Below are 27,665 nucleotides of genomic sequence, written 5' to 3' on the forward strand. Positions count from 1 at the left end.
CTCTCCAAATACAAAGCATTACAGTATGCATTAAAGTGCAAAAGGTGGATTTGCAGGTTTGGGTTGGTAGTGGTGGTTTTGTTTCAAAGATGGGGTCGCACTATACAGCCCTAACTGGCCTGGACATTGCTATCAGACCAGGCTGGGACTAAAAGTACGTGCTCCCACACCTGGCCCTGCGCTCTGCTTCTGAGACAGGATCTCATTTATCCTAGGTTGGCCTCAAGCTCGCTGGTAAACAGAACATGACCTTGAACCTCTGATCCTTCGGTTTCTACCTCCTAAGTGCTGGGAGCATAGGCATGCACCGCCATGTCTGCTTTGCTGATCGTCAACTGAGATGGTACCTGTCCTCACTGCATGCTTCCTTGGAAATTTCTGTTCAGAAAGACTTCAACTAAAGCGTACGTGAAAGCTCACACAATCAGTTGTAAAAGATTAGCATCAACAATCAACATTAACATCCAACAGCCTTCCCAGGAGAGGTTAAGGGTTTCTGTCTCTAACCACAGGGTGGAATAAGGCATACTGGGAGCACCCATGAATTCAGATCTACCTGGAAAATGACGATATGTCTGCAGCCTGCAAGCTGGAATGAGCGTTAGGAACACCGCGGTGTCTGTGGTAACATTAACCGTCTATGCGGCCTTGTCGGTGAGTCATCTGTCTCACCCACCCCTTCGCCCAGCAGCCTCTGCCATGGGGCTTGGGCCTCACCTGTTTGGAGGAGTCCAGGGCCATCTCCAGGAGGCCCTCCACGGCCGTGCTGAGGCTCTGGTAGACTCTCCTAATCGGCTGCTCACAGTCCAGTGTGTTTTCAGGGCTGATGAAGAAGCTTTCACACACGTGACTGCTAATCTCACACACAGAAGATGTCTCTGCCCCTTCTGGCAACGTTCTGTCTACCTCCAGTAGACCCTCGTCTGACCACATATCGCCAAGGGCGGCAGCTACAAGACAAGCAGACACAGATGCCCACATCTCCAGTCAGTGAGCTCACAACCTGGGACAGGTGTATGGGAGGTGTGGGGACAGCACAGACGAACCAACCTCAGACTCAGAGCATTTGACCTGGGCCTGATCCTTGCTCCCCCAGAGTATAGGAACTGACAGGGAACAAAGATCCTGAGGGCGTTCTCAGCATAATGGCCCCCGTCCCAGTAAACACTGCACTAGCATAGACAACTCATCTCCGAGTATGCACCTGCTAACCGGGCGTCACTTGTATCTGCAGCATCCTCGTGGTCCAGGAGGAGCCCCGCACGCTCACTGATCCGGCTCTTTAGGGTCACAGCTGCCTTCAGTGTTTCCCCAAACAGATCGAGAAGTCTCCTCAAGGCATCTCGGAGGGCTTTCCTAAGATAGAAAAAAAAAAAAAAAACACCAATCATCAGAGCTCTTCTTGGCCCTTCACAAAATGCTAACCACATGCTTGCAAATGTTTCTATTTGGCAGCGGGGTGATGGGGAGGTGGCCATGATTACAGGGCTTCAGTTAATAGGACTTCAATAGCCAGGCGGTGGTGGCGCACGCCTTTAATCCCAGCACTTGGGAGGCAGAGGCAGGCAGATTTCTGAGGCCAGCCTGGTCTACAGAGTGAGTTCCAATACAGCCAGGACTATGAGAGAAACACTGTCTCGAAAAACCAAAAACAATAAATAAATAAATAAATAAATAAATAAATAAAAAATAGGACTTCAATAAAACAATAGATTTTACTGCTCTCTGGATGGGAGGGGCTGTGAAAGTGTCTGGGTATGCAGGTAGTTAACAGTGAATCATTAGGACTGGATGTCTCTGAGCCCAGGTTTCAATATGGACAGAAGCCCGGCAACAAGTGCTGCTGGCTGGGCAGCGGTGCAGGAGGGAAGCACTGACCCTTCGCCCTGAGCCAGCTCCAGGTCAGCCCTGAGCATGCAGATCAGCGTGGTGCCCTCCTGGTTCTCCCGCTCCCGCCTCTGCTGTAGTTGCTCCAGCTCCGCTCGGCACTCTTCTAACTCCCGGTTCAGCAGGAAGACCTTATCTCTCACCTGTTGGGAAAAGGTGGCAGACCTCAGTTACAACAACTTTGGCTGAAGCAAGTAACTGCTGGGAAACTCCATCACGATTTTTAAATTATGTTAAATAGAAAAATGGCCACGAGAAAAGCAAAGGTCAGAGTACTGTTCGTCCTTCATCGTTTCTTACTTACTGAAGTATATCTGAAGAAGGTCTACCTGTCCCCAATACACAGGAAATGAGAGGGCAGAATCATAGCGCAAATAATAATTCAAAATCAAAATCCCTGAGCCTAGTCCCTCCCCATGAAATTAATCAACGTACAGACACAGGTCCTTCTTACGTGTTTCTCTTCAAAAACAGAGGCAAGCCTGGAGCAGTGGCTCACACCTTCCATCCCAACACTCAGGAGGCAAAGGCAGGAGAGGATCTCTGAGTCTGAGGCCAGCCTGGTGTACATACTGAGTACCAGGACAGCCAGGGTTACATAAGAGACACTGACTCAAAAACAAAACAAAACAAAACAAAAGCAAACAAACAAAAGCAAGGCTCAGTGTCTGAGCCATTCAGGACAGGTAGCAGGCAGACCTGCTTCCCTGTTGCTGGCTACTCGGGCTTCCCATGAGGTCCTAAGCAGTAGCCACAGATCCCAGTAATCTGGTGTAGCTTGGCTTACAAAGGAAAGACACCACCCCATAGCACCATGAATCCAAGGGTCTTTGGCCTGGGCCAGCTGTGAGTGACAGAGAATTTTGGCATCTTCCAAATGAAAGAGAAAAGTACAATTACTACCACACATGTCCTTGGAGGCACCCGGCAGAACAAAGCAGTCATCTTCCTCTGGTCAAACAGAAGCACCCCTCCACCCCCAACACATATCCACATCTGTGTCAGAGCACAGGTCAGCCGATGAAGTGCTGACACACTCCAGGTCAGAAGGAAAAAGAGTCAAGGAGCCAAAGACCACTGGCCTCCAAGTAGAGACCCTGCACACTACCGAGCACCAAGCTGGGAGCTTACCCACCCGTGACATGAAAGCGCTACAGCGGGTCACAGTTGGGCCAGTGGCCCAAGAGAAGTCAATGCCCTAGAAAGTCCAAAAATTAAACTGGATATGCTAGAGAGATGGCTCGGCAGTTAAGAGCATTTGGGCAGCCATGAGGACTGCAGCTCAGAAATCAGCATCCGGGGCTGGTGAGATGGCTCAGTGGGTAAGAGCACCCGGCTGCTCTTCCGAAGGTCCAGAGTTCAAATCCCAGCAACCACATGGTGGCTCACAACCATCCGTAATGAGATCTGACGCCCTCTTCTGGTGTGTCTGAAGACAGCTACAGTGTACTTACATATAATAATAAATAAATAAATCTTTAAAAAAAAAAAAAGAAATCAGCATCCATGTAGCAACCCAGGTGTCCTGAACAACACATCACAAACCCAGCTCCAAAGGGTTAGAGACAGGAGGACCACAGTAGCACCTTGGATTCATGGTGCTATGGGGTGGTGTCTTTCCTTTGTAAGCCAAGCTACACCAGATTACTGGGATCTGTGGCTACTGCTTAGGACCTCATGGGAAGCCCGAGTAGCCAGCAACAGGGAAGCAGATCTGCCTGCTCTACCTGTCCTGGAAGTTGGCTTCCAGTTGAAGAAACACAAACATATGAACAGACATTCATCTTCTTAGCAATAAGGAAATGCAAATTATGGCAATGATGTCATAGCCACAAAGCCAGCAGGACGAGTTCGAGGCCAGCCTGGTCTACAAAATGAGTTCCAGGCCAGCCAGGGCTATACAGAGAAACCCTGCCCCCCGCCCCCCCCCCCAAAAAAAAAAAGAAAGAGGAAAAAGAAACACATTAATAAGTGTTTTTTAAAAAAACAACAACCTAAAAACACAGGCTGGACCAGCGAGCGGGTATGAACTCGTGGAGAAACACTTCTGAGGCCTGAGCTATGAGCTGCTTACTCCGGGTAGCAGGGACGTAATTATTTCTCACACTGGTATTTTAACTGTACCATGTAGAGTTTTAAAGATGCTAGTAAGACTAGGTCATGATGAAAACAGAATATTTGGCATGAGGTTTGCCTAAAGGAACATTGTCCTTCTCTTAGCTGGGGACACCACTGAGCTTCATGTGTAACTCACCAGCAAGTGGTAATGAGGTCAGCTCCCCTGGCTCCGTTAACAACAGATGCACCTGCCTCTGGGTCACTCACTCCACTGGCTCTCAGGCAACTGCAGGGCCAGCCCTTCCCTCTTCGCCTTTCTCACACACATCCAACAAGCTATGAGCCTCACTTCCCTAGGGCAGACCACCACATCACCTTCACAATTTCTTTATCAGTTCTCAGTTTAAGATTTCTTTCTCACTCTGGTAACTGCCTCCCCACTTCTTCTTGAGACAGGGTATCACTATGCAGCCTAGGCTGGCCCTGAACATGAGATTCTCCTACCTCAAGGTTTTACACATCTGCAGGTTTTTTTTATTGAGTGTGTGTTCGAGTGCGTGCTTGCGTGCGTATGCACACATCTTATGTGGCCTATCTCTAACCTGCGGGCTTTCCCATTTTCAGTATTTCTAACAACATGTAAATTATGCCTTTACACAATACTCTGAAAGGCTGCCGCTCCCTTAGGTAGCCCCACAGGTTTGGATCAGACTGTGCTCACTGTAGGCTTTGCTTACCCTGTTGGCCACTCACCTCCCTGTGCAGTTACCACATCAGTCCACTTCTCACACAACTGAGGGCTCCATAGTTAGGACTACGCCCCTCTGACCTGTTACTGCCATCAATTGTCCTGATCCCATCAATCACCCCAACAGACTATATAGTGCAGATAGCGGCACTAGCATTTAATAGCCATGGGATTTTGGAAATCACAAAATTCCCACGGACTTTTGTCTTAGTTATTCTAGCTCAGGTTGACTCTCCTGAGATTAAAGGTGTACACCACCACACCTGGACTGAAGCTTATCTTCATGTACCACTAGCTCTTCTGTCTCAGGTTGGCCTTGAACTCGGAGATCTGGCCTTATCTCCTGGGGTTAAAAGTGGGTAGGATCTTGCCCCAAAGTCCCACTCTCTTAATCTGTTATCTCCTAGAACACAGGATTCAGCTCCATTTCACTCCCTGGTGCCCCTTTAGAACTTGAAACACATTTTCTATATTTTTCCTTTCTAAGCTTACTATGCTTGTTCAAAATGTTCTTTGTGAGAGAGACCTAACCAGAGGCTGCACATCTGGCAAACCCTGGCTTTGCCCGGACCTTTCTCTCTTGAACCCAGTGGAACCACCATGTGAAGGGAAACTCCACACAGAGTTCCATTCACACAGAGTTCACAAACAATGGCAACTCAACCGCAAAAACTAAAACCTTACCTTGTAACCCCTATTAAAATCCTCAGGTGGCCAAGAGACTGGTTTAGCATACCCACCTGCTGGGCTTTTTTGAGACTTCCTTTGTCAATGTAATTAACATAAATCTCTTTACCTTAGCTTCAGGAGATTTTTTTGACAAGGGCAAAAAGCAGCTACATTCTCCACCAAAATACCACAAAAAACAGTCTCTATGCCACACACAGAAATTCTTCTCTGAAACCTCTTGGGCCAGGTCCGCACAATTTGAATCACTCTCAGTAACAAACTCTTCCATATTCCTACTGGGATGGATCATTAAGCCCCATTTAAAGCATTCCATGGCTTTCCAAATCCAAAGTCCCAAAACCATTCTTCCAAACCAAAGCGTGGTCAGGCCTAGCACAGCAAAACCCCAGTCCCTGGTGCCAGCTTCTGTCTTAGTTAGGGTTGTACTGCTGTGAACAGACACCATGACCAAGGCAGCTCTTATAAGGACAACATTTAATTGGAGCAGGCTTACAGGTTCAAAGGGTTGTCCACTATCATCAAGGCAGAAGCATGGCAGCATCCTGGCAAACATGGTGCAGAAGAAGCTGAGAGTTCTAATCTACATCTGAAGGCTGCTAGTGGAAGACTTGACCTCCAGGAAGCCAGGGGGAGGGTCTTAAGCCCACAGTGACACACCTACTCCAACAAGGCCACACCTCCTAATAGTGCCACTCCCTCGGCAGAGCATATACAAACCATCACAGTCCCAGTGCCCAGAGTTCAGCAAGAGCAAGAGATATGGACATGACAATGTGCTGTTGTGCTCAACAACTTATGTGGCATACACATACCGGCACAAGGACCCTGCCGTGTTACTAGTGAGTTCAAGCCCTGCATGGTAGCGAGAAGAGAGTTGTGATGCACTGAATCACTACAGACCAATTGTATGGAAAGGCATTTATACACACTATAAAGCCAGTCAAGTACAAAATGTGGAGAATGCTTAGCAGATAAAGATGTGTGTGTGTGTGTGTGTGTGTGTGTGTGTGAGAGAGAGAGAGAGAGACAGAGAGACAGAGAGACAGAGAGAGAGAGGGAGAGAGACATTATACAGACTAAGCAGGTTGTATTTACATATTTATATAGACAGATAAATACAATGTGAATAAAACTAAGCCTTCAAAACGGAAAAAAAAATGATATTTTTTCAAAGTTAGTTTTAGATTTCTTCTGCAGTAGACCAGGAGAGCCTACCAAACTCTCCACCTGTACTTGGCTGTTGGCTCTCTGTTCTTGCCACTGACTGTGAAGGAAGACAACAGAGTGGTTTCATGTAGGATCTCATTAGGAATGGCCAGTTATGGAGCAGGGACCCCCGCTGAACCCAGAGCTAAACAGGCTGACATTGGGCCCTCTGCCTTAGAGCAGAGCTGCAGGACCTGAGACTGGACACACAGCTCTGTAGTCTTCACTCTCCCTCTATCCCAGGAAGGACTTTAAGGCAGTTGACAAAAACACATAACAACGTGTGTGTCTACAAGGACATATGTATTTCATGGGAGGCAAGCAGAAAGCAGGCAGCCCAACCTCCCACCAGGCAGCAGAGCCAGCAGGCAGAACACACTGGTCTGTCCTAGGGAAGCCTTCAGCAGGATAAATAAACCAGAAGCATTCGACATGTTCAAGAATGGATGAGGCACTTCCGCAGGTCTGTGGCTGAAATCTCACAAGGTTTCACGACAGTCACAAAGCTGATGTGACCAGGTATGGCCAATATTTAAAAAAATGGCACTTTAGGGGCAGGAGAGTCGGATCACCAGTTAGAGTGCTTGCTGAACTTCCAGAGGACCTACGGTTGGTTCCCAGCTCCCATCAAGCAACTAACTCCAGTTCCTGAGGATCCAACACCCTCTTCTGGGAACACAAACACACACACACACACACTCGAGTGTGTGCACACATAAATAAAAAATAAAAATACATATTTCAAGAAATTTTTTAAAACTATACTCTTAGTTTTCTCTAAACATCCACAAAAATACACGAAAACTATTGCAAATGTTTTTAGAAAACAGACCAACCATGTCTGGGGAGACAGCACACAAAGGCCACCGCTTAAGAGTGAAGATGAGCATTGTCAGTAGTAAAATACAGACGTTCACACTACAGAAAGCGAACTACAGTCTCTTACCACTTTCAAGGGTTAGCCTGCGAACAGGTTTTTATATAAGAACATACGGAACAGCCCTGGACAATCAGCACTGGTCGCTCTGTAGCTACTTCTGGACCACGCTTCTTGATCAGGGTCAATAGCCAGGTAGACTTCTTCATGGGTCACGCCCTTCTATAGGGGAAAAAATGACCCAGCTTACGAAGTCAGAGAATGTTTTGTGCAACCAAACTCCAAAGGGCGGTCATCCTGAAAAGGCCCCGCCCGACCATGAGTGTTCCATTAAATGAGCCTGCTGAGAAGAGGCTTGGCTCTGCAGACAGGTGCAAGATATTTGTGGCTCGGCAGAGTCTGGGAGGCAGCAAGGACAGTGCGTCCCTGCTATTTTGGGACGCCAGCCCTGGCATCCCGGGGAACACTCTGAGAAGACACTGGAGGAAATGAAATGTCTCAAAGCCAAGGCAAGTCTGACAAGACTGGCCATGCTTACAGAACTGCCCACACGAACCCAGGGCAAAAGGTAAAAGGCTGACCGGCGCAGGAATGAGAGTTAAAACACTCAGTGCACACGAGGCCCTCCCTGTGCAGACCCTAACTCACACAACCACAGCCAGAAAGAGGCAGAAGTGTGAGCCGGAAACGGGATGAGATGAAGGGTGACCTGTTGCTGTGCCACGGCAGTGGGGGTCATGGAGAAGTTACTCCAAGGCCACTGATGTGCCAACGCTGGCATGCAGTCTGCGGTACAGAGGAGTAAGGCTTACTGAACTGTTCAATTTTGTGTATACTGAAGTCCACACTCTCCCTTCGCCGCCCCCACCCAACACCCCACATTAACACAAGGCTCACAGAATGGCTCAGCGGGCAAAGGCGCTCGTCATACAGACAATCCTTGAAACCCACAGGGAGGAAGGAGAGTGCACACTTCTGGAATTTGTCCTCTGACCTCTGCACCCAAACAATCTTACACACACGTGTAGAAATAATTTTTATTTGTTCTTTTTAAGATGGTTTTCTCTGTGCAGCCCTAGGTGTCTCTAACCACTGAAACATCTGTCTAGTGACACCCTTGGTTTCAAAAAGCATCTCAAAAGATGGTGTTTATAAACACAAATCATCTCAACAAACTGCTTATGTTTCACAGAAACACCTAGTTACTTCTGAGGCGATCAGACTCGGCTCTTTCCAGCCCCAGATGATTGTGAAACTACAGTCTTTCTAATCTAAGAACACCCAGGCAGGTGAGCTTCAGGGGTCCTCAGGTGACTGGGGGGAAGGGGGGGTTAGCCTACAGGTACAGAATGGAGAATATGTGCATATACTGTGTTCTATGTATATGTGTATATAAAAACGTATGTACTGTGTATACATGTGTGTGTTCATGTGCCTATGGCCCAGCAGGCAGGATTGGACTGGGAGACCATGGCAAAGAACAATCTTTTGCCCAGATGTAGAAAGAGGCCACACGGGTCACATGGACCCCAGCTAGGTCCCTCTGAAAGCTTCCCAAGTTAAAGGGCTCCTATTGCTACGTTAGTTATCTCAAAATCGCCATGTGATAGGAGAAGCCATTTAAGATGTATTCTGAAGAAGCCATACTGTGTGTAGTACAGACTTCCAAGTGTGTTCCGTCGTACTGTGTGGATAGTCACAGCCACACACAGCGGCTCGCTCCATCGTGGCCTCTGCAGGGGCATCTTCCCACGTGGAATCAGCAGGTTCACCTGACGCCCACTGTGTCTGTTGTTGTGAGCAGGCACTTATTAAACCCTGCTTTGAGACAGGGGAGATGGCTCAGCAAGTAGAGTTAGAGTACTCGCCCTAGGTATAAGGACAAGAGTTCAAAGCCGGGCGGTGGTGGCGCTCGCCTTCAATCCCAGCACTCGGGAGGCAGATTTCTGAGTTCGAGGTCAGCCTGGTCTACAAAATGAGTTCCAGGACAGCCAGGGCTAGACAGAGAAACCCACCCTGTCTCAAAGGGGGGAAAAAAAAGAGTTCAAAACCCCAGTACCACGTAAGTGCTTACCCATAATCCCAGTATGCAGAGACAGAAACGACTCCTCGGGCAACCTGGCCATCTAGACTAGTGAAACAGTGAGCTCCAGAGTCAAGTGAGAGACTCAAGTTCAATAGTAAGACTGAGTGATTTGGCCCACAGAATCAACCAAGCAGGGCTCGCAGGGACTGAAGTGACCAACACGGACCCTGTACGGGGCTGAGCTGGGTCCTCTGCATCTACCTTATGGTTGTGTAGCTTGTGTTCCTGTGCGACTCCCGATAGTGGGAATGGAGGTGTCTCTGACTGTGTTGCTGTTGCTCGGGACCTTTTCCTTGTACCGGGTGGATTCGTTCAGTTTTGATATATGGGAGTTTGTGCCCAGTCTTATTGTCACTTGTTAGGCCATCGATCTCCCTGGGAAACCTGCTCTTCTTTTTCTTCACTGGGATGAGTGAGGGGAAACTGTGGTCCGGATGTAAGTTATGAGAAAAGAAAAGAAAAGAAAAGAAAAGAGAAGAGAAGAGAAGAGAAGAGAAGAGAAGAGAAAAGAAAAGAAAAGATGGTGTGGGCTCAAGAGCAGACCCTAGCACCCTCGACCAGTGGCTCCGCTGTGCTCATCAACTGCTTGCCCTAGAGAGTACAACATCACCCCAAGTGCTACCGTGAGGGACTGACTGTCCAGGCAGTACTTACCTGTGCAACCTGGTCTTGCGATGCCTGCAGCTCCTGAGGTTTGGCCAACTCTGCTTGTGACTTCTGCATTTCAGCTGTGTGTGCATCTCCCAGCTCCTGAGGTCCAGCTTGGTGCAGCAGGCCCTCGGCGTCCACACTACCCAAGACTGCATCGCCATCCTCCGCCAGCAGGTGCCCTTCATTGTGCAGAGCCATGGCCGGGTCTTGCTGCTGAGACAGAGTTCCCACGGGGTCAAGCCAAGGGTGTACACATCCTAGATTTCCCCATCCCGAGGAGTATAATACATGCAAGTAGCCAAGATTCCAAATGCTTCCTGTAATTAAATTTTGCCACCAATAAAGCTTGGCTATGGTTTAAAAAGGAATTTGTGTGTGATCTGTATGTGTCTGCTTTTAAAATATTCTCTTAGAATTTTATTTTATTTTAAGATGTATTTTTTCTTGCTGTTGTAGTTCTTACTTTGTTTTGTTTTGTCCAGAGACGGGGTTTTCTGTGTAGCCCTGGCTGTTCAGGACTCTCTCCATAGACCAGGCTGGCCTAGAAGTCACAGAGATCAGCCTGCCTCTGCTTCCTGAGTGCTGGGATTAAAGGTGTGTGCCACCATGGCCAGCTATTTCTATTTCTATTATTTTTTCATTGTGTATGTTATGTGTTGTCTGTATGTGGGTACGGGGATATATATGACAACAGCTGTCCACAGAGGCCAGAGGCGCTGAGTCCCCTGGACCTGGAGTTCCAGGCTGAGCTGCCTGACATGAGTGTTGGAAGCTGAACTTGGATCCTCTGGAAGAGCAGCAAGGGCTGAAGCATCACCGCAGCCCAGAACTTGATTTCCTTTAAAACAAATGAATCAAGATGACCTCCAGGTTCAGTCTGTGGACTGGGAACAAGGTCCAGTCCCTTAACTGTACTGGTTTGTGTTGAATGCAAACAGAAGTCTACCAAGACCAAGGCTGCAGCTCCAGAGGACTGGTCTGAGTCTGCAGTCTCAAACGTTCTCCAAACCAGTCCAGAGAGAGAGAATGGATCAGATCTCTGGGCCATTCTAGACACTAGGACGGATGCACCGATTACAGTAAGCATTCTCCATTGCTCCGTGCATTACCACACAACAGCCTAATCCATTTCAAGAAGACAGAAGCCACCATCTAAGGTCAAAGGCTGTACAAAGCACACTAGATGGTTTTATAGATATAGCTTATTCATGATCACAGGCTCCCGAGTCCTGCGAGCAGACATAGGGCACCCGCCAGTTTGCCAGAAATTCCCTCTTCATATAAAAATTAATCTCAGGAAATTGCAATAGGAAGAGAACCGAGGCTTTGCATGTACAACAGAGAAATCAGATCCATCTACTGTGTATGGTCTCAGAACTAAGACTTACAGGAGGGCTCGGGTTGGCTTCAGGGAACTCCTGAAAGCTCTCCATGCAATCAGTACAAATGTGACCTGAGCCCTGAACAAACCTGACTGTTACCATATCATCTGTGAGGCTCAGATACACATAAATGAACACACCACACAGGGACACAGACAAACACATACACATGGGCATGGACATATTCACACACATGGGTATGTGCCAACACAGAGTTGTACACATATACACAAAGAGGCACACACAGGACAAGAGACACAGGTACATGAATACACAGTTAGATGTGGAACCAAGACACGCAGGTGTATATCCACAAATGCCCAGACACATCTAACATGCACGGGGCCCTGGCATCTTACCTGGTGTGCTCCTTGCAAGTCAGCGGCTGGCCCTTTCCCGTTCTCTATGTCCTGGGCACTCATTTCCATTCTCAGGCTATCTCTTACGGACTGAAGCTCTTCAGCATGTTGGAGTTTCAGTTTTTCCAACTCCTGTGTCAACATCTCTCTGTGACAAGACTCCTTTTTCTGTAGCTGTTCCTCCAGCTCCGCTCGCAAGAGCTCCAAAGCCTGTTTGTGCTCATCCCGAATAGTCTGAACGTCGGCCACGTAACAGGACTCTAACTCATCCAGGTTGGAGAGGTGTCTCTTTTCCAAGGCGCTAATTTCGGCATTGTGTTTTACCTGCAGCTCGGCCACGTGAGTCTCAAGGAGCGCCTGCTGCCTGCTCTCCAAGGAGGCGAGCTGCTCCGTGAGCTCAGAGCGGTGCTTGGTTTCAAGCTCCATCCTCAGAGCCAGGAGCTGCTGCTGGTGTCCCTGCTGGAGGAGCTGCAGCTCGTGGCTGTGCTTCTCCTGAGCATCTCGAAGAAAGGCATCTTGCTCCTTGGCAAACTTCTCCATGATCTCTTTCCGCTCTTCCAAAAACCTGAGACAACACTCAAGGAGAACACAGACAATAGGGCACATGGCCACACCAAACTTAGCCCCTCTGAGCCCCGAGATACACTTCCCACAGGGAGCTGCTGCCTCAATCCTGGATTTGAACCTTCCCTCAGAAAAACTCAGGGGCCACATGAAGCCTGAGTAACGCCAGGGCAAGAAACTGTAAAAGCCACAGAGTCCCCAACTCTTAAAAATACAAAGAAGACACAGCACCCGTAGGGAAATTGTACATACATCCCTACAGGAAGGACCTCAAATGGCTGGCTCAACAGCTAAGTTGTGACAGCATTTTACTCCAGAATCCTCTGTGCCGTGACAGGGAAAAATTACCTAAGGGGGTTAACAGCAAGCCAAAAGAAAAAAGAAGGCTTAATTTAAATAAGAGCAGTTGAACCCCACTGTGCAACTGTGACTAACCAAGGTCCCTGGCAGAAGTTAATTTCCACGGGAAGTGTGTCACGTTTACATACACATGAGTTCTGACTTGAGAACCTGTGTGTGTCTATGTTTGTGTGTGCACACATGTAGAGGCCGGAGCAGGGCAATGAGTATCTTTCTTTATTGATCTCTGTCTCTTTCCCTTGAAACTGAAACTCTGTTTTAGATAGGATGGCTGAGCAGTGAGCCTCTGGGAGTCTTTCAGTCTCCACTCCAAAGCAATGAGTTACAGGTGTGTGCAGCCATGCCCAGCTTTTACCCGAGCCAAGGATTCAAGCTCAGGTCCTCAATGCTTTGACCACAAGCTCTCTTACCCACTGAGGCATCTCCTAGTCCCAAGAGCCTTGCAACTCAGACACAGACGACTTTGCTGTAGGCTTTCTGTGAGCCAGGAACTCCAAGGTCCTGGGGAGTTGGCTATCTGGCCCAGACAGTAACGGGTCTGTATCTGAACTCAATCTCAAACCCAGGGAACTCCCTAGCATCCCCAGTTGGTGCCGAAAAGCTGGGGAAGATGGAGAAGCAAGTGGGGCCAAGCCACCAGCAGATTTAGCAGTCCCTTGGGAATTATACCTCAGCCTCTACAGCCTAAGGATTATGAACTGCAAAAGAGTTGGCAACAAAGGAGGAAAATAATCTCACTATGCCCTAAGTCTATAACTTCAAGGAAGTATGAGATTTAGAAGAAAATGTTTATTTTTTTAAAACAATATGCTTAAGTTGAAAAGACCCACAAAACGTTCATCCCAATGAAGGACATGTCCACATAAGATGTACTGGCTAGTTTTGTGTCAACTTGACACAGCTGGAGTTATCACAGAGAAAGAAGCTTCAGTTGGGGAGATGCCTCCACGAGCTCCAGCTGTAAGGCATTTTCTCAACTAGTGATCAAGAGGGGAGGTCCCCTTGTGGCTGGTAGTCTTGGGTTCTATAAGAGAGCAGGCTGAGCAAGCCAGGGGAGGCAAGCCAGTAAAGAACATCCCTCCATGGCCTCTGCATCAGCTCCTGCTTCCTGACCTGCTTGAGTTCCAGTTCTGACTTCCTTTGGTGATGAACAGCAATGTGGACGTGTAAGCTGAATAAACCCTTTCCTCCCCAACTGCTTCTTGGTCATGATGTTTGTGCAAGAATAGAAACCCTGACTAAGACATAAGACCTTGTTAGGGAGCTTTAAGATTCTGTTACTGAATGCCAGGCAGTGGTGGCTCACGCCTTTAATCCCAGCACTCGGGAGGCAGAGGCAGGTGGATTTCTATGGAATCAAGGCTAGCCTGGTCTACAGAGTGAGTTCCAGGACATCTAGTACTAGAGAATTAGAGTGAGACCTTGGCTTAAGGAAAAAAAAAAAATCCTGTCACTTTTCAGTGTGTGGAGAGATGCTGAGACATTACAGCCACAGGCTGCTGCACCCCTGCGCCCACAGGGCAGCTCCCAGTGGTCTGTGACTCCAGTTCCTGAGGAGCTGATGCCCTCTTCTGGCCCTCAGAGGTGACAGACATGCATGAAGGGCATAGACATACATATAGGCAAAACACCCATACACATAAAATAATTTTTAAGATCTTAAATACATAAAAAAGATGAGGAATGAAAAATTAAATTCAATTTATTATAAAAAATATATTGTCACTAAAATATTAAAACATGCACACACGGAACAAAGGCATAACTGGGTATAGTGTCTATGTCTATAATCACAGCATGCAGGAGACTTAGGCAGAGGGTTAGGAGTTAAGAGGCCGGCCTGGGCTATACACACAGTATGCGGCCATCAAAACCTATAGAGAACTTTTGTCTGTCTCAAAACAAAAGTTAGATGTACCTACAGCTACAGCATTTAGGAAGCTGAGACTAGGGGAGTACAGTGTATCTTTAAATCAGCTTAGTGACAAAAGGGACCTCTTCTCAAAAACAAGCAAGCAAGAATGTGGATGCTCAGGACACATGCAAACTCAGCTTCATGCAAGGGACTCAGGCTCCACGGGGCATAGGACAATGCTACTCCCAGCAAGCCCATCACAGAGCACACGGCTGTACAAATGCGGTCTATCATACCTTCTGCTACCTCCTTCCACAATTCCTCCCCAACCAAGCTCTGCCAGCACCTTGGGCAGGTGGCTCCACACCACAGCCACCGTCCCACAACCTCACCCACCTGTTCTGGGCCATCAGCAGCTGCAGGGCACAGTCCTCCTTCTCTCGGAGGGGCACACCATCCTTCTCCTCCTGGGCCATGGCGGGCTCCTGGCCACACTGGCTGCAAGGCAGGTCGTCTCGAGTGAGTTCTTGTTCCAGCTGCCTCAGGTGACCCTGCTGCTCCATCAGAGATCTCTCCAGGTCCAAGATCTGGGCGGCTTGCTGGTCCTGCAGGTGCCTCATGCTGGACTCCCGATGTTCAAACCTGCTGATTATGGACAGTTTCTCAGACTCAGCCTTTTCTCTCAGCTCCAGAAACATGGAGGCTAACCTCTCTTCAGCTTCTCTCTTTAGTTCCTCCCGGGAAAGCTCCCACTCGGCTTCCTTCTTTTGGAACTCCTCTTTCATTTGCTGAATCTTCTCCTCGGCTTTACTGAGTTTCATCTGACAGTCTTCAACCAGACTGTCCTGGACCTGTAAGACAACATGGTTTTATTTAAGAGGAGAGACATTCTCTTGATTCGGATGCAATGGCTCTAGTGCAGCCCTAACACGAAGACATCTATACAGCAGTGGGAATACATTGTGTGCTGTTGGGAATGGTAAGACTCTAAAACAAAGTAATGTGCTTTCCTCCACACAAACAACACCCGGAACTGTCGCAGGCGCACAGGCACACGCACACACACACACACACACATGCACGCACACGCACCCAACTGGGGCAAAGATGGACCTATAGGTCTTTTTCAAGGGGAGACCACACCCAACAGCCACAAGAGGAGAAACCCAAGAGAGAAAGTTTAAGTCACCTGATCTATATAATAAACCAAGGAATTCTAAAGGTCTCTTGAACAGGAAGATAAAAAGCTAAAGATGGGCAGATACCGAAAATTTCAAAACAGAAAAAAAGTACAGAATAAACTTGCCAGTAAAAAGCATAATCAGCATCGAAAACGGAAGTGGGGAGTGAGCGCCATCATCTGGTAAACAAATCTAGCCAGACCAACTGTGCCTGGTATGAGACCTATAAGCTGAGTACAACATCAGACATGGCCCAAATTCAGGCTGACCCCAAATTAATGCAAATGTAGGACAGGCTCCAAAAGCAAGCTGGCTAAAGCTAGAAGAACTGAACAGAGCATTCACCCTAAAGCAGAGATGGAGCGTGGAGTCTGGGTTCATCAAGATAACTGCCTGCTAAAGCAAAATTTCAATGCCCTATAGCATCCACTCTTGAAGGCTATGCCCAACAATATCCAGATTTAATATAACGCTAGAGAATGTAAAACAAACAAAACAAAGCAAAGCAAAGCAAAGCAAACAAACAAACAAACAGAAACTGTGACCCATGCTAACCCTAAAGAGATAATCCATTTCAGACAACCCAAGATGGCACAGATGATGAAACCATCAAAACAGGGTTTGAACAATAACTTTAAATCTTAACCAAAACAACAGAAATGTTTACTGCAGGCTATTACTGCAGCAAGGACATTAGGAAGAAAGCTGGGATGAAGCCTACTTGATCATGGTGGACGATGTTTTTAGGGTGTTCCTGGATTCGGTTTGTGAGTATTCCATTGAGTGTTTTTGCATCAGGGATGTTGGTCTGGAATTCTCTTTGTTGAGTCTTTGTGGTTTAGGTATCAGGGTGACTGTGGCCTCAAAGAACGAGTTTAGCAGTGTTCCTTCTGTTTCTATTTTTTGGAATAGTTTGAAGAGTATTGGTATTAGCTCTTCTTTCAATGTCTGGTAGAATTCTGCACTAAAACCATCTGGCCCTGGGCTCTTTTTTGGTTGGGAGACTTTCAATGACTGTTTCTATTTCCTTAGGGGTTATACAGCTGACTAAATAGTTTACCTTAATTTAATTTTGGTAAGTGGTATCTTTTTTATAATATATTGAATTTTTATTTTTTTCATTCTTTATCTTATTGTTTTCATGTATTTAAATTCTTAAAAATTATTTTATGTGTGTGGGTGTTTGCCTATATGTATATCTATGCCCTACATGAAAGCCTATCACATCTGAGGGCCAGAAGAGGGCATCAGCTCCTTAGGAACTGGAGTCACAGACCACTGTGAGCAGCCTTGTGGGTACAGGGGACCCCTTGTTCTCAGAGAGCAGACAGTGCCTCTAACGCCTCAGCATCTCTGTGATCTCAGTCACAGGATTTTATTTATTCTTTTTTTTTTTAGCTAGACCACCCACATATTTGTCACAGGTATGCAGCTTGGTCTTCACATGGGTCCCCTGACAAGCAGGGTGGGAACTGTCTAGGTCTCTGTTCCCGGCCATTGGATCCCTTCTCCTCTACCTGGAATGCCTGGTTGGGCCTCAGTGGGTGAAGATGTGCCTAGACCTGCTGGCACTAGATGTTGCAGGATGGATGGGGTGGTACCCAAGTAGGGGTGAGGGTCTCCTCTTTTCTGAGGAGAAGGGGAGAGGAATCTCTAAGGGTGGGACTGGGAAGAGAAGAGGGAGGGGGCTGTCTGTGACCAGGATGCAAAGTGAATTGAAAAAAATTTAATTAAAACAAAACAAAAAACAGAATAAAGATGGAAAAAAGACTTTAAATAGAAAAAAACTTGTGTAAAAGGGCCACACAATAAGAAATGCTGAAGAAAATTCTGACAATATGGAGAAATAATGAACACATGAACTCACACTGTCAGGGGGCTCTCCTGGGACTTTCTATGTAGGCCAGGCTGGCCTGGAACTCAAAGACTGCCTGCCTCTGACACCCAAGGACTAGGGTTAAAGGCATGCACCACTATGCCCGGCCACATTCGTTTCTTGAACTGATTCTCCAGATAAACATGCGACCTGGGAAACAAGCACCTATCATTTAGGAAACTCTGTCTTTAGTCCACAGTGTAGGGACAGATCATGGGCCACAGACCACAGACTGCCTGCAAATGGACAGATGCTGGTTTGGGCAAGGTGGCTCAAAAGGCTTTGCCCGAAGCTCTATTAGTTCCATCTTATCCTTAATTCTAAAGACAACTTGGTGATCAAAAAAAAAAAAAAAAAAAAAAGAAAAGAAAAAAATTCTTCTTAAAAAAAAAAAAAATCAGACATGTGATCAGACATGGTCACGTGCATGAAGAGACCACGGTTTAGTTACCATACAAGCAGCAAAAGACAGGAACTAGTTCACACTCCTTAAACGGCACTGGCTGTATAAGGAAGCCTTTTTGTAACTTTGAAGAAGCTAACATGTTCCAGTCTGTCCAGGCCCATGATGGTGTGGCCATGACTTTCTCGAGCTCGCATAATGTCTGAATTTCCCACGGTAGTTGAACAATCACCATGAAGGACGGGAAGAGTCTGGACAGACTTGAGGACAGTGGCATGAAGATCAGGAGAGTGTCAGTGCCATTCTGGGAGCCCCTGAAGATGTCTGAGCATTTCCAAAACTCAATCATGAGGCTCACAAGAGCTACAGGTGATAGAAAACCCACAGGCCAATGAACAGTCCAACAGAAGGAATACACATGAAGGGAGAACCTGGGATTCAAAGGCCTCGTGTAGTGTAAAAAAAGAGTGCAGGCAGGATGTGAGGTTCTCATACCCCAGATCATTAACAAGAGACAGAGGATGCAGCCATTACCAATGGGTATAAGTCAGGATACAGGGGGACTCTGTTACATCTACCAGAGCAGGGGAAACCAGGTATTGATAGACATATGGGCAAAAAAGATTCATTCCAAGAGCTGGAAAAAGCCTGTCATGGATTGAGCTGTGTTCCCCTCCCAATTTCACACGGTATTGTCCTAATCTCTAGGACACACACACACACACACACACAGATACAGACACACCACATGTGCATGCACACACATATACATGCACACACACACGAGTGCACCAACACACACGCCTATGTATAAACAGATGTCTTTTAACATCTTCACATCTGTCAGAATGCCAAAGTCAAGGCTGACAGGTGTGCAGACAGGTGGCAAAGAAGGCTCGAGGACAGCTGGGGAATGAGCAGGACAACAAGCAAGCAGGCCTAAGGGAAGGGAGGATACAACAGCCTCAGACAAGGTCCTTACTCCTTAAACAAGCCTGGATGCACACGTGAGGTTAGAGAGGTGTTTCAAGTTCCCCGAGGGACGAGGCAACAAGGACAGAACGCACTCTATGACGTGAAAGACGGCCAATTGCTAACTTAAAGACGATTGACTCTCAACCTCCTCAGATTAAAGCCACACAGCCTGTCACCTTCGGCTGCCCAAGCTGAAGATCAAGTGGATCAGGTGGCTCCTTTCCTTCTCTCCCAGATGTCTCCTCCGGAAGCACACAGGACGAACTAAAGAGAGAAGACATGTATAAAAGCTTTAGTGTGCTGGCTACAGTGGTTGCATACCTTGAATTCCAGCACTCAGGAGGCACACAGGCAATCGTATCTGTGAGTTCAAGGCCAGCCTGGTCTACACAGTGAGCTCCAAGACAGCCAGAGCTACACAGTGAGACCCTTTCTCAAAAACAAACAAAATTAAATATGATAAAAACAAAATCTTTGGGAGCTGGAGAGATGGCTCAGTGGCTAAGAGCGCTAGTTACTCTTGCAAAGGACCTAACTAAGTTCAATTCCCAGCACGGAAGGGTGGCTCACAGCCATCTGTAACTCCAGCTCCAGGGATGGCAATGGCTTCTTCTGACTTCAAGAGCATGTGATGCACATACATACATGCAGACAAAACAATCGTTCACTAAATTAATAAAGAGACTTAAGGTGTGAACCTTTTTCTCGCCCACTCAGTCCCTGTGTCTGACCACACAGAGGTAAGGTAGCTACATTAAGGAACAGATGATGCTAGGTCTCCATGCTGCTTAGCCAATACCATAACACAAGAGAAGGAGATTGACCACAGGGCCACACACTGATAATCCAGCAAAACCGTGGGTGGCAAACACACAGGGTTCTAGGGCCAGCCAGAAAGTACTGGCATAGCAATTCACATCTTTATTACCAGGTCTAGGGAGTCAGAGGCAGCTGGACCTCTGTAAGTTCCAGGCCAGTCAAGGCAACAACAGAAAACAGGAAAAAACAAAAAACAAAAAATAAAAAACCCAGCTCTACTGTACTTTATTTAGTGTGAGATCACAAACAAAAGTGCAGAACATAGCCCAAGGTCCCCTCATGGCAGAAATCCACTGAACTGGAACAACGTTTCCATTACCTGATTTCTGTAGACTCCAGAGAATCCTCCCTTGCCTCCTGCAGCCTTTGCTGGAACACAGTCAGGTCTTCTTGGTATGTCTTCTCGGCATCCTTCAACTTCTTCTCAAAATAGACCCTCAGGTGCTCCAGCTCCGACTCGTGCTGGGCTCGCTCTTGCTGCTGCTGCTGAGCGAAACCCGACCGCAGTTGCTCCAGCTCCTCCAGGTGAGAGGCTTGGGCCAGGACTGGATCCCATGACCCTTTAGTGGGAGAAGCATGTAAGCACCCCAGCAGCTCTCGGGAGAATGACCCTGTGCCCCACCCACAGCACAAGAGCTCAAGAGAGCTAGCCTCAGACTCCTCTGCCCAGAGGTGGCATAGTGGGAAGGAAGAGCCCTCCCCCTCTGACCCGTCACCACCTGTGGCAGGTGGGAGAACTGGCCCTGAAGTCATGATAGCAGGTGAACTGGCCAAGTCCCTTGCTGGCTGCAGCACTCAGAGTTAGCTGTGCACCTCTCCTGGTTAACACAGTGGAGCCACCCCAATGGGAAAGGCGCGGGTGAGCCATCCCTGAGGGATGAGAGCTGGAAAGCCAGCCCAGCCCCTCACAGCTGTAGCCCTTAGGAGAGCAGGCTCTGTACCCTGACCGGGCAGCACAGTGGAGCTGGCTCTGGAGGCCTGGGTGCAGGTGGCCAGCCCTGAGGACATGAGGACATGAGGATATGAGGGCTAACCTAGCAGGAGCAGTGTTGAGAGCTTGTCCTGGTGGTGCAGATAAGGGAGAGTCAGAGGGCTAACTAGCTCAGCTACCTCCCAGGCCTAGATCCAGGGCTCTGAGTTGGCCCATCCAAAACTCTACACCCTCTGTGAATGACTGACATGTGAAAGGGCTGGTCCTGCTATTCCAAAGCTGCTGGATCTCCATGACACAAGCTAACAACAGGATAACTGGGAGGAGTCCCAGTGAGGAGCCAATATTGATGACATCACAGAAGCCAGAGATCCCGAATCAGGACAATGTCTCATGGCAATGAACATTCATAAGTGAAGAGGTGTGGACAGAGGGATACACTGTGGGACACACCGTGACACACTACAGCTTCCACAATGAGATGTCTTCTAGTGAGTGTGTGTGTGTGTGTTTTATTTTGGGGAGCAGGTTGCAAGGGTGAATGGTGGATAGGAGAGGTTGGGGAGATGAGCAGAACTGAGGTACATGATATAAAAGTCAAAACTAATCAATTAAAAAGTTAAAAAAAATGTACAAGGACAATAGGTTCCAATATGCCACCTCAAAAACCACAAACAAACAAACAAACAAACAACAGTCTGCACAGCTCAGCCCTGAAGGATCAAACATCCCACAAAAGTCCTCACCATTCAGTTCCTCTCTGTTGGTTTTCATAGACTCAAGCTGGGACCAGAGGAGTCTGATCTCTTCTTGGGACTGCGCCTTTAGGTCTTCATAGGATGCCTGAAGGGTCTCTAACTGCGAAGAAGAAGAAGAAAATGTTTACATTAGAACCAAAGGAGCCGGGCAGGTGGCGGCCCATGTGTGGCTCTGTACTGTACACTGCCTCAGGGAGTCACATCTCAAAAGGAGGCATGAAGCCCACAGAGTAAGAGCTCAGCTCCTCGGCCTGCAGCTTGAAGGGCAACGAAGCAACAACCCAAACAAAGCAGTGTGAACAGCTTCCATCCACCAAGCAAGGCCAAGGGGCCTTCAAAAATCAACAGTCGTCCCAGCTAAGTCTGGGACAGAGTCTGAGGCAGAAAAATCTCTTGAGCTCAGCCCTATGAGGTCAGACTGGACAACAGCAATTACTCTCTCAAAAATAAGCATTAAAAGAATTTAAAAAATGAAGTGACTTTGTTCACAGTGCAGCTTCAACCATGCAGCCACACCTGCGAGTCACATGCCCCTTCCCTGCCTAAGACCTGAACTATAGCTGTATGTCTCTATACCATCTGCCCTGTGTGTGCTCAAACCATGGGTCCCCACGTAGAATAGGACTCGGTCACTCTGACACTACTCATGCAACTCCAGGTCCAACCTTACAACGGGTCCACTCCATGTTTACCTGGAGGACTCTCAGAAAACAGCATAAACCACACTAACTACCATTCACAAAATAAAGAACCTCCCTCATTTCACGTTACTGAAGTAGGTTCCTTCTAACCTTTTGATACATCAGAACACCCCATTGCAAAGAGCTCACACAATTACCGAGAACAGCTTGTGGAAGAAATCTGCAGGTGTTGGGAAGAGGATGTCACCAGGACCAAGGCCAAGGTGAAGCCCTGATTCAGGCTGATAGGCACCTCTAGTTTTCACACAAAGGCCTCCAGAACCAGCTGATAGCCGCACCTAGCAGTAACCAACAGCTCCAAAATTGGACATAGGGAGGGAAAAACATGTCTGGTACTAGAAACCAGCTACCTGGGGCTAGTGAGGCCATGGAGTTTAGAGGGCAATCTACTACCACGTTACTAGACCAGCATGATCCCTAACTGCCTTCCAAATACTCACCCTTATATCCACAGCTAAGTGTAACTCTCATTTCTCACCATCAGAAAAGCTTCTCCTTGCAGCAGACATCATCACAGAAAACCACAAGTGGGTAAGATACAGATGACTAAGGTTTGCGATACTCAGCACTAATCGATGCATCTATAACACATCGCCTACACCTAAGGCTCAGAGGACATTGCAGAAGAGACAGAAAGATCGTAAGCCAGGGAAACCAGGAAGTCTGCAGTGAAATTATGTCTTAGAAATGACAGGGATGCTTCCCTTAAAATGTCTCCATAATGTGACAGTCTACACAAGATCCCAACAACAAGGCTAAAAGGCATGGATGGGGAAGCCTCCAAGGGCCACACTACTAGACAAAGAACTGCAGGCAACTAAGGATTGCTGAGAGCCTTAGAATTAGTGCTCCCCAAGGCTGAGCCCCTTAATTAGTTATTCAATATCAGGCTGTCAGCCCTGAAATAATACACATACAAGCAACACTAAACGGACTCAGTAGGTTGTAGCTATACATTTATGTATATATAAAATATATATGTGGGACTGGAGAGATAGCTCAGAGGATACGAGCACTGGCTGATCTTCCAAAGGTCCTGAGTTCAATTCCCAGTACCCACATGGCTCATGAACATCTATATAAAGGGATCTGATGCCCTCTTCTGTCATGCAGGCGTACATGCAGCAGAGCGCTCATATACATTAAACAAACAAATAAATAATGAAATAAATATGCATACGTACAACAATAACCAGAGAAAAGGAGACATAAATTTGAGGAGTGTGGGCTTGGAGGACATGGGCGGGCTCAGGTGGAGGAAAGGGAAGGGCGGAAATGATACACTTTAATTCAAACTTGTAACATTTTTTAAATGAGTATTGCCTGCACACAGTCTGGTTTACGGTCTTCTTTTCAGGAACCTGTGCTCCAATTCTTTCTCAGGGCAATTTCTCTGTCTCTCTCTGAGCAAGGATACATGCTGCCAATGGCCAGTGGGGCCGCCCCTGCCCAGGGCTATACACGTGGTCAGGAAGGCTGGGCTGAAGGACCACCCTCACGTGCATCTCCTTGTGGGCAAACATAGAGAGACAAGGCCTTTGTGGGCTCCAGTTTACAGCAAGAGTGGCAGTGGCTGTGAGGTGAGCCTGCCCTGCTCACAGCTGTTGGAACAAAAGGTGCACAAAGCTCTTTTTTGTGGAGTACCATAAGGACATGAGGTCGGGACAGGTTAGACACAAGACTGGCCTCTGCATAAGGAGGGCACAGGCCCTGGACACCAGGAGGCCGGCCAGGCCTCCTGTGGGCCTCTGCATAAGGAGGGCACAGGCCCTGGACACCAGGAGGCCGGCCAGGCCTCCTGTGGGCCTCTGCATAAGGAGGGCACAGGCCCTGGACACAAGGAGGCCGGCCAGGCCTCCTGTGGATCTTAGGACTCAATACTTCCTCTGCTCAGAACTACTAACTGCAGCTTCTGACTCAATTTTCCCTACTTTCTTTTTTTTCTTTTTTAAGATTTATTTTATATATATGAGTACACTGTAGCTGTCTTCAGACACACCAGAAAAGGGCATCGGATCCCACTACAGATGGTTGTGAGCCACCATGTGGTTGCTGGGATTGAACTCAGGACCTCTGGAAGAGCAGCCAGTGCTCTTAACTGCTGAGCCATCTCTCCAGTCCCTTTTTCCTAATTTCTTGACCCGACAGTTTGATTCTTACGTTGGGTAATAAAAACACTTGAAGCCTCTGAGCAGGACATTCCCATATTCACATCTGACTTGTAGTATTTCACTAGGAAAACTGTCTAGAATACCTAAGCACCAGAAACAGCTTTGGTTACCCTGTTTTGGAACCTTCTTGCTTAATCACCTATGCTCAGAGGGTATGTGCTTATGTTCCCAGTGTCCAAAGCTTTTATAAATGTCTCAGGAACCTGTGTAGAGAGTAACGTATTTTCTGAATTCAAGATTAAATATTGAGGGGTTGGGAATTTCGCTCAGTGGTAGAGCCAGCCTGGTCTACAGAGTTCTAGGACAAACAGAGAAACCCTGCCTCAACAAAACAAAACAAAAAGGGGGAAGGGGGCCGGAGAGATGGCCCAATGGTTAAGAGCACTGGCTGCTCTTCCAGAGGACCTGAGTTCAATTCCCAGCACCCATGTAGCAGCTCACAATTGTCTGTAACTCCAGTCTAGGGGATCTGCACCCTCACACAGACATATACATGCAGGCTAAACACGTATGTGCAGAAAATAAAAAAATAAATAAATCCTTTTTAAAAACTGAACATTACTTTATGGGCCTGGCCTTGTAGCTCTATGCCTTTGAACCAAGAACTAAGTCTCTTAGAACTCAGCACTTAAGTTTCAGCAGACGTCAAAATATATAGTGTTCCAAGTTGTTCGCGAACTCCTCTAGTAAAGCTAGTAATTAGGTGTAGATAGTGGGTTGGTATACAGAAGGTGTAGGATAGTGGGTTGGTATACAGAAGGTGTAGGATAGTGGGTTGGTATACAGAAGGTGTAGGATAGTGGGTTGGTATACAGAAGGTGTAGATAGTGGGTTGGTATACAGAAGGTGTAGATAGTGGGTTGGTATACAGAAGGTGTAGGATAGTGGGTTGGTATACAGAAGGTGTAGATAGTGGGTTGGTATACAGAAGGTCTGCTACTCAAGCATGAAGACCTGAGCTCAGATCGGCCGGGTGTAACAGGAGGTCTGTGACGGACACCAGCGCTGGAGTATCAGACTCCAAAGGTTTACCAGCCAGCCAGTCTAGCCGACCTGTGAGCTCACGGGTCAGCACGAGATCCTGTCTCAAGAAGTAAGATGGCTTGCAATAGAGGAAGACACTGACACCCACCATGGTGTGCCTGTGAATCCACACATACCCTGTCCACCCCAGAAATGCAGACACACATACCCCATCCTCATATACAATCAAATGACTCAACGTTATGTTTGGGCCTACCTCCAACTCTTTTGCTTTTTCCTTTTCTCGGAATTTCTGCTCTAGATCTTGTAAATACTGGCAGTGCTCTGACTGCAGGTCTTCTTGCAACTTCGTGATGGCCGCCTGGTGCTGAGCCTCCAGGTTCTTCAGGGAAACTAGAAAGCAGCACAGAGGTCGCCTAGTTTATGAAAACTTCAGTAGCCGTTACTGATCGGCATTTCACAACAAATGCACGATTTACACGCAGAATCTTATGCCCACCATGTTTCAATCCTGGACACCCAGGATTGCCTGAAAGAGGGATGTAACAATGGCACAAACAATGGCCTCAGGAGCCAGCCTATTCTTCCCACGGAGGGAAAGAAGAGGCAAGCAGACATACTCAACTCACAAGAATCACCACTATGTTACCTAACATCTGTGGTACCAAAAGTGAGCAGCCCCCAAACTCCTTCTGCAGGGGGAATTTAGTAACTGACAGTGCAAGAGGGCTCTATGAACACCCATGCTCTTGTATGTCTGTCCTCAGCAGCTTACGCTGGAAGCAAAGGCGGGAACAGGCAAGTCCAGTTGCAGACTCTAGCAGGCACTCAGCGCCCCGTGCCCCAGATATGCTCGCTCTATCTAGTCAGGGGCTCACCTTCAGCCTCATATTTGGCCTGGAAAATCTTCTCCAATTCAACCTTCTGTTCTGACAATTCCTTCTGAAACTGGCTCTGCAAACCATCCATCTCCGACTGATGCTTCAACGACAATTCCTGGCGGAGGTTTTCCAAACATAACTCTCTTTCGGATTCCCAATCTTGCTTCAGGGTCTAATTTCAAAGAAAAAGCAGATTGTGGTACAACCCAATCTCTGAAGGACACGGACCACCAAGAATTGACTTCCTCCCAGCACATTCCAGTTCCCTGGACTAACTGTATCTGCATCACGGTGGGGGTGGGGAGCTCCGTGGGATGTGAATGTAAAATGGAGTGCGTGCAGAACTGTATTTCCAACCAACCACACACCTCGATCATCTGGGCGTTTTTCTCCATTTCTGACCGTAACTTCTCCTTCAGCTCAGCTGCAAGACAAAACATAAGTCGGTCAGACCACAGGATCTAAGCTTTCAACACAATCTCGTTACCCAGGAAACAATGGAGCTCAAGTACCCACTGTCCACTTGTGGGAAGTTGCCAATGCACACAGGACGACAAGACAGCCAAACGGTAGCCAGTTTAAGTTAAGAAACGCACTCACATCAAAAGAAAGAATATTGAGATTTCCAGGCTCTCAGGTTCTCCTAAGAGCACAGCTCAAGATCAGCTGCTGGGGTCCCAACACCTCCAAACCCACGTTAACCCTTAGACAAGAAAACTGCAGTGCACTTTAGTTCATGTGCCCACTGGGCCAGGGCCAAGGTAAGCTTAATATTAAGACACAAGAAACTGTCCTACGATCCAAGAGCTCCCAACTCAAGCAGGGAGAGGGCAAGAAGATGGGTTCCAGCAGGACTTCCCAGGATGGAAAGGTCAACAGAGGGTAGGACTGAAGAAGCAAGCAATGGCAGGAGGCAGGAGGCAGGCAAGGCAGCAGAAGACAAGTCGAAAAGTAGCTGAAAGGCTGGGATCCATCATTAATGAGCCATGTACTATATCCCAGGGCACAAGAGAGCCCTTTGCTTTCTTTCCCTAGGGCTACAGCCTAACCAGGGGCCCCAGGGAAAGGGGCCTCTGCAAGTGGAATGGGAAGCATAAAAGACTAAAGAGAGAGAGAGCTTATATTGGACAAGAAAACAAAAACATGTATTTATTTGATTTCAAAGTACCGAAAGACATATAGAAAGCACTGGGAAAAGAAACCTGGTCTTTCTCACTGAGGGGAGAGCCAGGCAAGGGAGAAGGCTTTCTCCAGCAGAGAAA

General features: G+C 47.6%; 1 protein-coding gene across 13 annotated transcripts in view; it reads right to left on the reverse strand.

Annotated features, from left to right (window-relative positions):
• The window catches only part of Pcnt (pericentrin), a 92,975-nt gene that overhangs the window by 58,427 nt on the left and 6,883 nt on the right, over window positions 1–27,665 (reverse strand). For 7 of the 13 annotated variants that reach the window (XM_029482464.2, XM_029482466.2, XM_029482458.2 and 4 more), the window contains exons 5-16: window positions 26,772–26,827; window positions 26,401–26,575; window positions 25,779–25,915; window positions 21,655–21,766; window positions 20,297–20,537; window positions 19,335–19,422; window positions 15,120–15,574; window positions 11,945–12,509; window positions 10,207–10,416; window positions 1,879–2,030; window positions 1,205–1,356; window positions 718–950 (exon numbers count right to left, since the gene is read on the reverse strand). In XM_029482464.2, coding sequence (XP_029338324.1) covers window positions 718–950; window positions 1,205–1,356; window positions 1,879–2,030; window positions 10,207–10,416; window positions 11,945–12,509; window positions 15,120–15,574; window positions 19,335–19,422; window positions 20,297–20,537; window positions 21,655–21,766; window positions 25,779–25,915; window positions 26,401–26,575; window positions 26,772–26,827 — 2,576 coding nt within the window. The remainder of the gene's footprint in view (window positions 1–717; window positions 951–1,204; window positions 1,357–1,878; window positions 2,031–10,206; window positions 10,417–11,944; window positions 12,510–15,119; window positions 15,575–19,334; window positions 19,423–20,296; window positions 20,538–21,654; window positions 21,767–25,778; window positions 25,916–26,400; window positions 26,576–26,771; window positions 26,828–27,665) is intronic. The other 6 variants (XM_029482465.2, XM_029482462.2, XM_029482459.2 and 3 more) reach the window with 1 other exon arrangement.

Source organism: Mus caroli, unplaced genomic scaffold, assembly GCF_978045245.1.
Source record: "Mus caroli unplaced genomic scaffold, Mus_caroli_1 scaffold_9, whole genome shotgun sequence".
Lineage (NCBI taxonomy): Eukaryota > Metazoa > Chordata > Mammalia > Rodentia > Muridae > Mus > Mus caroli.